This window comes from Cryptotermes secundus, unplaced genomic scaffold, assembly GCF_002891405.2.
Source record: "Cryptotermes secundus unplaced genomic scaffold, Csec_1.0 scaffold43, whole genome shotgun sequence".
Lineage (NCBI taxonomy): Eukaryota > Metazoa > Arthropoda > Insecta > Blattodea > Kalotermitidae > Cryptotermes > Cryptotermes secundus.
In genome coordinates, this window is record NW_019723298.1 from 199,365 (window position 1) to 211,119 (window position 11,755).

At 39.8% G+C, this 11,755-nt stretch overlaps 1 protein-coding gene across 4 annotated transcripts in view; it reads left to right on the plus strand.

The window, feature by feature from the left end:
* The first annotated feature begins 308 nt into the window (after positions 1 to 308).
* LOC111861659 (zinc finger protein 341) overlaps positions 309 to 11,755 on the plus strand; it is a 33,430-nt gene continuing 21,983 nt past the window's right edge. For all 4 annotated transcript variants that reach the window (XR_002842287.2, XR_004512708.1, XM_023846405.2 and 1 more), the window contains exons 1-6: positions 309 to 422; positions 513 to 623; positions 2,434 to 2,556; positions 5,696 to 5,907; positions 8,851 to 9,294; positions 9,644 to 9,886. Coding sequence is in view for 2 of the 4 variants with exons in the window: in XM_023846405.2 (XP_023702173.2) it covers positions 320 to 422; positions 513 to 623; positions 2,434 to 2,556; positions 5,696 to 5,907; positions 8,851 to 9,294; positions 9,644 to 9,886 (1,236 nt within the window). In the remaining 2 variants the exon portion in view is untranslated. The remainder of the gene's footprint in view (positions 423 to 512; positions 624 to 2,433; positions 2,557 to 5,695; positions 5,908 to 8,850; positions 9,295 to 9,643; positions 9,887 to 11,755) is intronic.

Genomic DNA, 11,755 nt, shown 5'->3' on the forward strand with positions numbered 1-11,755 from the left:
TATGTGTTCAATAAACCCGATTACTAATCCAAACCTCGTCTATAGTCACTCCATCACGTGACAGTATTATGAACCTATAAATAAAAAACGTTTGTGTGACGGAAATCCATTTTTATTTGCCCGAACAGCATTCAACACTTCTACAGTGGGTCTCTTGGCGCTCTTGACGCTCTTGACCCTCTTGACGCACTTGACCCATGGGCCGTGAGGATCGTGAGCGATCGTGAGGACCGAGAGCACCGAGAGTAGCGAGGGTAGCGAGGTAGCGAGAGTAGACCGTGAGACCGTGATAGAGTTCAGTGATTCGAGTGTGTTGCGTATGTCCGACCGGAAGCTGGAATCGATAGACTGTGAATTCTGGTCAGTTAATGGCATCCGATGGAGGTCTGGAATGGCTCATCTGTTGTTTGAGACATTGGGTGGTGAGAAACCATATTCAGACATGAAGGAGCATATGAGAACGATATATATGAAGTATATTGTAAGTTTATTCCCGTCTCTTTGGGTTCCAGGCGCGCCCGTAGACAGCCAAGCGGCTCTGACAGTTCAGTCTGTACTAGATCCTCCGACTTTGTCTAGCGAACATTTACCAGGAGCGACAGTTCTTGTCTCTCGCCCACCAAGTAAGTATTAAAATGCAGTAAGCACTTACGAGCGTATAACAGTAATTCATGTGTTACTGATGAGAAGGAATGTGTAATGTGACATGATTGCAGAATGTAGACATCGTAGTTTCGCAGAATGGCATTGGAGAATAGTTGACATTTCTAAAGTTCTTATAGGTTAGTTAATCCTATAAGCTACCGTTATAGTACGTGCTGTTATAAATAAATGACATGTAATATCCAGAAGTAGGCATTTTCATGGACATAATAGTTCAGTAGGGTATGCACACTCTGAGATTGGAACCCTTGCCAAACATTGTTGGTTACACAGTAAAATTTGATGTTTTGTTGTACCTTCACTTCAGTTTATTGAGAGTTTCGAGGGATGTGTGTTTGACACGCATAATTAAAACATCTTAACTATCAAGGTGTGAATTCATTGTTTTCATAATAATAATAATTTTTGCTCAGTTTGTAGTGATACTTCTGTACAGTTGTTTTAGAAGACGCACAAATAACTCATCATAGTGAAATATTGCTGATAGTTAGAACATAGCATTATATGTTCTTATGTGACCACTTAACAGAAAATTATGTGTAATGTATAGTTACAGAGTGAAGTATAAAATTAATAGATATGTTGGTTCTTATGTGCTTCATGATGCTGTGATAATTCAGATTGTATATCCAAAGCACAAAGCTAAATATCCTGTGCACTTTATAAGGTATCGTTCAGTAAACCAGTAAAAACACAGCATTAGGTCTGAAGAGGAAACTTGATAGTCAGGTATCTTTCAGAAATTGGTTGTGATAATGTCAGTTTGTTTTATCTGGTTTATGATAGGCGATGGTTACAGGCTTGTGTTGTGGTTTGTGACCATTCTATAACTTTAAAGATAGTAGCTGAATAACTACAAAAAAATAACTTATTATAGTGCTAAACACATTGTGGGATGTCGTTATGTGAAGAGACAACCACTTGTTGAACTGTTCTATAACATTTATTATAGTTGCACAGTATACAATAACGAACTTGAAGAATTGAAGACTAATAGGATAGTACCAACAAGATTACTGCTTGCAACACCCACACCACTCTATATTGCCATATCTTGCACCGGACAGCATGGAAAACACATCACTGCCTGTATTGTTGTAGGCTTTGCTTAGGAATAGCTGTTTACTCACTTTGCTTGGCAATGGCTGTTTACTCGCCATTGCTAAGCAATGATACTTGCATTGTCATTGTAACGTTTGCTTGAATGTGAGCAGTTCCCACATCATCATCATGATGCACAAATCACAAATGTGATGAGAAACAGTTATTTTAACTAAACATGGCTGAAACCCAAAAGCTGAACATGTTTTAGGCACTGGCCATAGAAACTTACAGACAAGAATTAAATTAAACTCATCTGACATCATCAGTTACACTGTGTAATTGGTACTTTAAGCCTTAGTAAGCAGACTAAGACAGTAACTCTTATGACTTGTAATCTGGATGTGTACAGTCTGAATATCAGCCAGGATACTGGCTATCCTGACTGAATTTGTTGTAATTTTCCTCATTCCCTCCAACCAAATTCTAGGATGGTACCATAATTAGGCCATGACAGCTTCCTTCAAAATCCTTTCCAAATCATTTGGTATTTCCACATCAAATGGTAACTCAAATTAAGTTACAACTGTTTCCTTTCGCATCCTTCCCAATTTATTATTTACGAATCACTTGACTCTACATATTCTGAGCTCCTGACAGTGTTATTTAATAAATCACAAGTACATAGATACTTTAACAAAACCTCATAGTACAATGTTTATATTTTAGATGCAATAACTTTGGATGAAGAAGATGTATTTCAGTGTGGCAAGTGCAAGAAGCAATTCACTTCTTTCTGTCTGTTTATGAGCCATAAAAAAGAACATGCTGTCTCTGGAGAGCAACTTTCAGGTATGATTGACTGCAGTAGATATGAAGTGAGGCATGTATATATGTACAAAATGGCTGTTTGGTAAGAGACTGTGAAAAACAGAGTCCTTTTCAAAAGTACCAGAAATTCGGTCTTCCTAGTGTACCAACAGTCACTAGCAAGTGTAATGGCAACAAGATTAGTTGGTAAAATATTGGCATTTCTTCAAGTTCGGAGTTATTTTGAGGCAATCCTGTTTTTACTGTGGTAAGAAATACGCGGTAGCATAGTTGGTTGAGGCACTATACCACAAGCTGGAAGGTCATAGGATTGAATCCCAGTGAGGTGGATATTTTTCAGTTGACCTAATCCTTCCAGCTGCAGTATGACCCTGGGGTTGACTCAGTCTCTTAACAGAAATAAGTACCAGGAATATTCCTGGGAGCTAAAGGGCAGCCAGCGCGTAAGGCTGACAACCCCACCACCATCTGTGAGCCGATTGTCAAGACAAAATGTGGGCGTATCAACATGTCACAGCCCTATGGGCCTCCATGGCCTGTTACAGGGATACTTTTTAAGAAATCATACAAAAAAGGGAGAGGAGGTTATGGGTATAATGTATAATGATGAACTGTTTGAAACAGTATGCAAAGAATCAGACCAGTATTACTTATAGACATCATCAAAGTAAACTTCTTTCCAAACCCCTGAAATGAAATGATATCAAGGAAAGGAACAATGTGTTTTTAAATGTTAAATTTTAAACTAAGTGCAGTGTAACAGCAACGTGAGTGTATACACCTGATGATGGCCGTTTGAGGCCGAAACATGTAGCGTAAAGGAGAGCAAGATCAGGGACATATAATATATTGTTTGCACTTGGGACGGAGTTTATGTCATTTATCGTATAGAGTGCAACAGGATGCTTACATATAATATTGATATCACACAAAATGAACTAGATTATGGGTCCAATACTCCAGTTCTTGTTTTCACAAAGGGCGCTGTTCTGAAAGGTACCACAATCTCCAAAGGTACTACATGCTTTTATGAATATTTCCAAGACGTTTTGTGTAAGTCACAGGATTTTTTGGTGGGGTGTGCATATACAGTATTTCCCAGTATTTGAGATTTTCACAGCATTGAAGATTTAGATTGTGGTCATTATATAGTCAGGTAGTCTGTAGTTAAATGCCTTGAAAATGGGTTAGGATGGAATATTTAAATCATGTTTGCACTGTGTTTGAAGAAGGGCTTAATTGCTAGATGACCACCTTTAAGTGGAGACATGTAAAGAAATGGGGGGGGGATGGGGTTACTTCATTAAAAGAGAAGCTTAGTTGCTAGACAATGCACATGAAGTGGAGACACCTAAAGGAGGAGGAGATAATGAAGATTGGTGGTGTGGTGGTGATGGGGGGGGGGATGCCATCACCCACTGAAAATATGGTATATTATAGCAAGATATGCAAGTACATTTTTTTACCACTGACTGAAATTGAAGGAACCTTTCTTCCCATTTTTTTACACACAATTCTCTTTTGTACTATGGATAAGTAATGAGCAGCATCAGTTATGTATGTTCTTTCTTCAACATAACAAGCTTAGGGCTTATACAGCTGATAGATGTGTCTGTTTTCTGCAATATAAAATGCAGGTCCAGTGCATGTACACCAGTAACTTATCTGTAATCCACTGTAACAGAATGGCTGTAAATAGTGTATTGCTCCGTCGGTGTGCTGTGATTGAATTCGTCATGAAGGAGAACAGTTCTGCTGCAAACATCATTGATTGACCTTGTCATGTCTGTGGAGATTCCTTAATGAATGTCGGCAGTGTGTTGATGTTGGGTAAAACACTTCAGAGATGGCAACAGAGACATTACTGATCTGCTTCACACCCATCAACCAATAACCATCACCATGGAATGCAAGAAGCAGAAGGTTTGATGTGCTCATCACAGAAGACTGAAGAGTGCTGGTTAGGGAAGTCATAGCACAGTTTAGCCTCAAGCACACAAGGAGATAATAAAGAAATGGGATATCGGAAAGTTTGTTATTGGTTTCCTTGACTGCTGATGGACAAGCCCAAAAGGGCACACGTAGATGTGTCGTCACATTTGATTCAGTGACATGCTACCAGTGGTGATGACTTCCTGCTTGACATAATGCCTGGTGATTGAAGCTGGTTCCACTGTTTTGACCTCAAAACAAAATGGTGGAGCAAGGGATGCCATCACGCAGCTTTTTCAAAGGAGGAGGAGGAAGACGATAATGACGATGACAACAACAACAACAACAACAACAATGATGATGAAACCCCTACCCACTCCATGGCCTTTTAGACTGCAAGCTAACTACCGACCAAGCAACCACAGTTTGTCAGTGAAGTTAGTGTCAACTTTTGTGGATAGAGGGTGTCACGTGGTCAGCGCAGTGGATCCCCATGGTCATTAATCTCAGTGTTCTAGACCAGAGCCATTACTTTTCCTTTCATGAGGCTGAGTGGACCCCGTTCCAGACCCACTACTTCTCAGAAAATCTGGTAGTGCCGGGAATTGAACCTGGGACCTCTGGATCTGTAACCAGGAACTCTGACCACTAGACCACAGAGGCAGTCCAAACCCCTACCCTCAGCTGGAAAAATTATGGGAAAAGTTCTCTGGGATGAATACTGGTTGATTTCCTGTTCAGATGGGAAAGTATGAGTGCAGTTTTTCTTCATTTAAGCACTTCATGATAAGTGCCCAAATAAAAGATATATCATTCTTCAACACATCAGTGCACATCCTCAAACTGAATACCTGACACTGGAGAGAGCAGAAAAGTTTGGCTGAGCAGTGCTTCTCCATTCTCTATATAGTTCAGATGGCTCCTTTAGGCTACATAAGGTACATGCATTATGAAAATGATGAGGCAGTCTTGTAAATCATGCATACATGGTTGTGAAATACTGATGCAGACTTCTAACACAGTGACATATTCAGGCTCATGCTATGCTGGAAGGAATGGCTGGTTCATTCTGGGATTTCATGGAACTATGACTGGACATCTCCAGTAACTCAAGACAGTATTCATCCTTAGAATATTTGGTACTACAATTTGGGTATGAATTTTTAATATGTAGGACATTTATGTTGATGTTTTTCTTGTCATATAATTATATGAGCTTATTTTACAGGTTCGCGGCTGAAGCCATTGGTGCCAAGTAATTTAAGACTTTCTCTGGATGGAGGTCAGCAAGAAGGAGATGAGCGAGGTGGGAACACCTATGCGCACACCCTGCAGGAGCGTGATGGGGCTGAAGTGGGGCAGCCCGTCATTTTGAGTGACTCAGACATTCTGAGTTTCAGCATTGACCATGGTGCCCTCAATATCAGCACTGGAACCCATGCAAGTTCACATTTCTCAAAATATTTCATTGTGAAAGGAGAAGTACTGAACCAGAGAGATGAAAGGCTGTGGATAAGAACATTTTAAAAAACTTTTAAGTACATTTACTTTCCTGTATGTTTCTTTAGGACTTTTTGCCAATTTGACATCTTCAGGATGGCATGACATATTTGTTAAAAGTGGTTTGACATTCCCATGTCTGTCCATTCTCGTACTATTCTTTTGATAGATAATTCTCTAAATTCTTGGGAAGATGTAGAAGTATGTCCCAATACATGCATTTTCTCGCATCATTTAGTAAAGGTACAATTTATGTTATAATGTCAAGTGCAGCGTTCCCTTGTCAACTGCGGATTGCAAGTAACCACAGCTCTCCAGCTGTGTCCAGTTCTGCTAACCATAGCTGATTTATGTATCTGTAGTTTTTAATTGTGTGCATACTGAAAAAATTAGTGGCTTTCACACCAAGAGGTTTAGATTGGCTGGTGGCAGGGTTGTAATCCAAGAGGAGTTTTCCAAATTAGCATTATTGTACAGCTTTTAGTGTCTTCTGTTATGTATTCTTATAATGTCTACTCCCAGAACTGGTTGCTAAGGTGTGCACCAATTACATGTTCTGTTGCTAAGAAGGAAATAAAGGAGGTAGGAAAAAGCACAGAAATGTAGAACATACAGTGGTACCAAATGTAGCATTGTGGATCCTTGGTTTCCAGTGAATGTGAATTGTTTTATTAGATGTAGTTGCACAGAGAGAACTTGACCAATTTTAGTGAAAAACCCCTAAATTGTTAGTGAATATGAGTGTTAACAGCAGCCTCAATTACCTAACTCTTTTAAGTTCCCATAAGGAACTTGTGTTTCTGACTGCAGTTTTTCCATTTGCAATTTTTTTCATGAACATAACTCATCATTAACAAGGGATTGTTGTACAGAACTTTTGGTATTTTCAGATAGAATTCTTGCCTGCTACGAATTTTATTATTCATATGTGTATGCAATGAAGACCTGTGAATAGATTAAGTATGGTACATTCAGAACCTAGCTGTAGGTGAAAGTTTCATCTTGTGTAAGGGAAATGGGAAGATTGGGAAGATGAAAGAAAAGGAGGAGTGGTAAGTAAAGGGGAAGGCCACCACCTCCTCTAACTGCTCACCTTTCTTGCACATGTAATTGCTATTCAAGACTATCACAGTGAAAGAAACATTGCCAATGAATCAGTGTACCCAACTGCCTTGATACCAAGTGGGAGTGTATTAAAAGAAATGAAGTACATACAGTGAACAAGGCCCATAGCATACACAGTATTTATTATTATTATTATTATTATTATTATTATTATTATTATTATTATTATTGGAGGGGGTGGGATTCCCCATGCACCGTGACTAATAGTCTATTGTACGTCCCCCTTTGATATTCTACCAGTCGCCATACCCTACCGGTACTGGTGCTTGCTATCAGCCCCGTTCAGCCAACGATGTCGGCCCTCGGTACCTGATACTTCCCCCATCTACTGGAGGCATTGGAAACTACTTGGGTGGGAAACTTTGCCTAATTTTGCTCAGAGGTCTCCTAGAGACATGAGGATCTTTTACATGCCGAAAACCAACGAAACGGGACCCACGGCTTAAAGTCCCTCCTGGAGGACTTGTTCCCTGAATTTTTCCGCCCTCAAAAATTCCACAACCTCCACTGGGTTTGAACCCGCGTACCTTGAGTCATGAGGTGGGAACGTTACCCCTAGACTACGGAGGCCGCTTAGCATACACAGGAAGCTCTTACAGTTACAGTTTTGTATATCAATTTTGAAGAAGTTTTTCTTTGCTTACATAGCCAGCAGACAGCACAAGGCTAGGTCCAATAAGAGAATACCATTTGACAAGAGTAATAATGAAACATGTAGCAAAATATTAGATAGCACCATGGTGGAGGATTTGTTTGGTCAGTCAGCAGAAACAATCTGAAGAATAGCCTGGAGATGGATGCAGCAGATTAGGCCTAAAACGAAATTTAAAACTCACCAGCCAATTTTAGAAAACACCACTCACCTATTAGAGGGATGAAAGCTGACCTTCACCAGACATTTCAGCACATCTGCATTATTGCTGATTTGAGAACTAAGACATGAGTGAACAGAAGCTGCTCAGTGTGGTGAAGGCAGTAGAAGTGAAAACTTCTGGATAGATGGAGAGGGGAAAGTCATGGGTTGCTTATGGCATAGCTCAAAATGTAGTTTGTGAAATTATTTGGTAAGACTATAAAAGATGATGATAATGAGTATATTATGTACAGTTGCTCATAGCAATAGGAAATTACCCTGTAATAGCACAGTCTACAGCAGATCATTGTATCACGGAAGTATAGTATCATGCTGGCTCAGACCTCAGGTAAGGATGGGATGAGAACATGATCTGCTCACTTGGTGTTATATAACTGTAAACATACTACAGATTGAAGGAATGTTTGCAGGATGTTTTAGGGTTATCAGACTTGCATACTTTAAGATGATTGCTGGCAGTGTCAGAAGTTGAATTAATTGACCTAACTGTAAGGTCATTATGAGGTCTGCAAAGTGGGATTGCTTTCCCCATTGCCAGATCTCATTAAGTATCCAGTTTTTAAATTAAACCAGCTAGTTTTTTTTGACTAATAAATTTTGAACTTCAGAATTTAAACATATGTTTACTGACTCTTTTTTATGTCCTAAGTAATACAGGCTGGAGCATTCCTAACTTCCCAATTTAAAAATATGTTCCTCCTCTGTTCCATATAGTAAAAAACTAGAAAGTTTCTGACTTCTCGATCATTATGTTTCCTTAAGTTCTTGTTCCCTGTCATTTTCCCAATTTAAAAATATTGTTAAAATATTCAGCATGCTCTTCCTCCTGCAATGTAATGCACCTTCGGACACTTATATTTTCAATTAAAAATGTGTTTTAACAGGTTCTTCCTTCCCTGTCACATGTAATACAGACTGGAACATTTCTAACCTCTGGAGAATCAAGCAGTTCACTTAAGTCTCTGTCTGGAGTTGGGACAAGTGGTAACTTCAATGTGACAACTCTTGAAGGCCAGCCAATCATTCTTACCGAGGGGACGTTTATAGCTCCAGGTGGCATCCAGCAGCAACAGCAGTCAGATGCAGAACTGAGTGATGGCAACAGCAAGATCGTGGAGTATACCAGCAATACAGAAACTAATCTGGAGTTCCTAAACACCACCACAGGTACTGTGGAATTCACAACGCAGGATATCGTGGCACAGCAGTCCCAGCCTACAACTGGTGATGGAGAAGTTTTGCTCAACAGTATAGTGGAGCCACAGGAACCACAGCAAATAAAAGCGGAGGATAGTACTGACATTCAACAGACAACTAAAACTCTCAAGGTATCTACTGATATAGTTTTATTCATATTTGGAACATCGCCAGTGAAAATCTCAGCCTGGAGACCTGGTGGGAATCTTACCCCGGTTTTCCATGTTTACCTCAGTACCTCCATACAAATATCGTCATAATATCACAGGTTAGGACCTCTTCCTTCCATGTCATTTTCAGTGCATATTCACTAATCATCCCACCATTCAGTGATGTATATTCTAAGCTATTAACAGATTGCTAACTAAACCATAAATAAATAAAAGAAATCCAGGTTTTCTCCTTCATCACTGTAAGTTGTAGCAAGACAGAACCACAGGCGTCTCCCTTCAAATTTCATGTCAACTGGTTTGTTCACAGTTGAGGTGCAGGTACTGCAGCAAACAGTTTGCCAAGAATTTTGACTTGCAGCAGCACTTGCGAAGCCACACGGGCGAGAAACCCTTTCAGTGTGTTGTATGTGGGCGGGCCTTCTCACAGAAATCTAACGTGAAGAAGCACATGGCCACACACAAAGTCTGGCCTCAGGGTCTAAACCGAACGCTGCCTGAAGAACCAATCCAACCTGTTGCCAGGAGGGATGCTGGTGCATCATCTGATAAGGTAAATTTGAGGATTACTTTAAAAGTAATACAGAGCAGTGCATTGGTTATATATATGTTCTTGTTAGGAATGTTCAAAAGCCTCTGGAACACCTAGTAAGTTCACTCACGTCATATTTCTGTCTGCTGTCTTTCTCTTTGTCTGTCTGTCTGTCTCTCTGTAGCTATAAAATAGCTGGAGAACTGCTAGACGAAATTAATTTAAATATTCTATTGGAGAATTTATGAAAAGCTGTGAAGCCATTTCAAATTCCATTTACATCTGATAGTTTTAATGACCACTTTGCATGAAGACATGCATACTTTCCTGCACATATCTCACTAATATTTATCAGAGAGAAAAATGTGTAAAAAAGTGGAGGGGAAAATTAAGCATATGTTATATCAAAATACACTTTCTTTAGGTCTTACAGTTTTTGAGATGCTCGAACAGAAATGATGCTATGAGTACCTTTTCAGGCTTTAATAATCAACAATCAGCCATGGTCTCCAGAATGCAAATGTAGTTAAGAAAAAAACCTTATTGAGTTTAGCCTACTTTAAATCAGGTTTGTACGTATATCGGGAAGTTTCCAGACTGTTATCGTTGTAACAGCCTCAATGAAAGATGAGAGAGGAGGCCAAGGTCACACTTCCAAAAGCCTATTTCATCAGTCTGCCACTTGACACCGCGCTGTGAAAACGCATTGTTTTTACATGAGTGCTTTTTTGACTTTGTGATTTATTTTGTCTGCAATGGCTGGCAAAATCGAGCAATGTGTCTGCATCAAGTTTTGTGTGAAACTCGGTAAATCCACTACCGAAACCCTTGAAATGCTTTGTGAGGCTTTTGGAGAACAATCTTTAGGCTGGACAGCAGTTTTTGAATGGCATTCGCGTATCAAGGCCACTCGAGTGTCAGTTGAAGACGAACGTTCATGGCAACCAAGCACCAGCAACCTAACAAAAAATGTTGAAAAAATTTGAGAGCTCGTCATGAAGACCACCACCATACAATCCATAAGCTCACAAACACCACTGGGTTCAGTTATGGTGTTTGCCAGGAGATCTTAACAGAAAACTTGAACATATGCTGCATTGCTGCGAAGTTTGGTCCCTGACTTTTGACAGATGATCAAAAGCAGCAGCGCATAAATGTGTGTCTCAAGATATGAGGGAAGGCTAATGAGGACCAGACTTTCATATCTAGAATCATAATGTGTGACAAAAGTTGGATTTACTTTTATGATCCAGAAACAAAGCAACAATCATTGCGCTGGAAGAGCCCACAATCACCAAGTGCAGAAAAAGAAGCGGCAGTCCCCCCCCCATGAAGGGGATTGTTCGCCATGAATTTGTTCCTCCTAACACTATGGTCAACTCTGACTTTTACTGTGACATTTTGAGATGCTTGAGCAAAAATGTGGAACAAAAAAAAAAGACCAGAAATTTGGCACAACCACAACTGGCTCCGCAATGACAATGTGCCTGCCCACACATCCCTGAAAACCACAGAGTTTGTGACTAGCAGCAACACAGTTATTATTCCCCATCCTCTCTATTCAGCTGGCTTAGCCTCCCGTGATTTCACTTTGTTTCTCAAATTGAAAATGAAACTGAAGGGACAATGTTTTAAAACAGTGTCTGACATTCAAAGGGAGCCTCAAGCAGTACTCGACAGCATTAAGGAAAATGACTTTTGCGGTGCTTTTGAAATGTGTGAAAAACAATGGAATCACTATATGCATTCACAAGGAGACCATTTTGAAGGAGATAGCAGCCAAAATTGAGTAAATTAAGCCAGCATTTCTTTTTTGACCTAGTCTGGGAACTTTCCAACACACACACACATATATATATATAAATAAACAAACCGGAGGTAAACTACTCC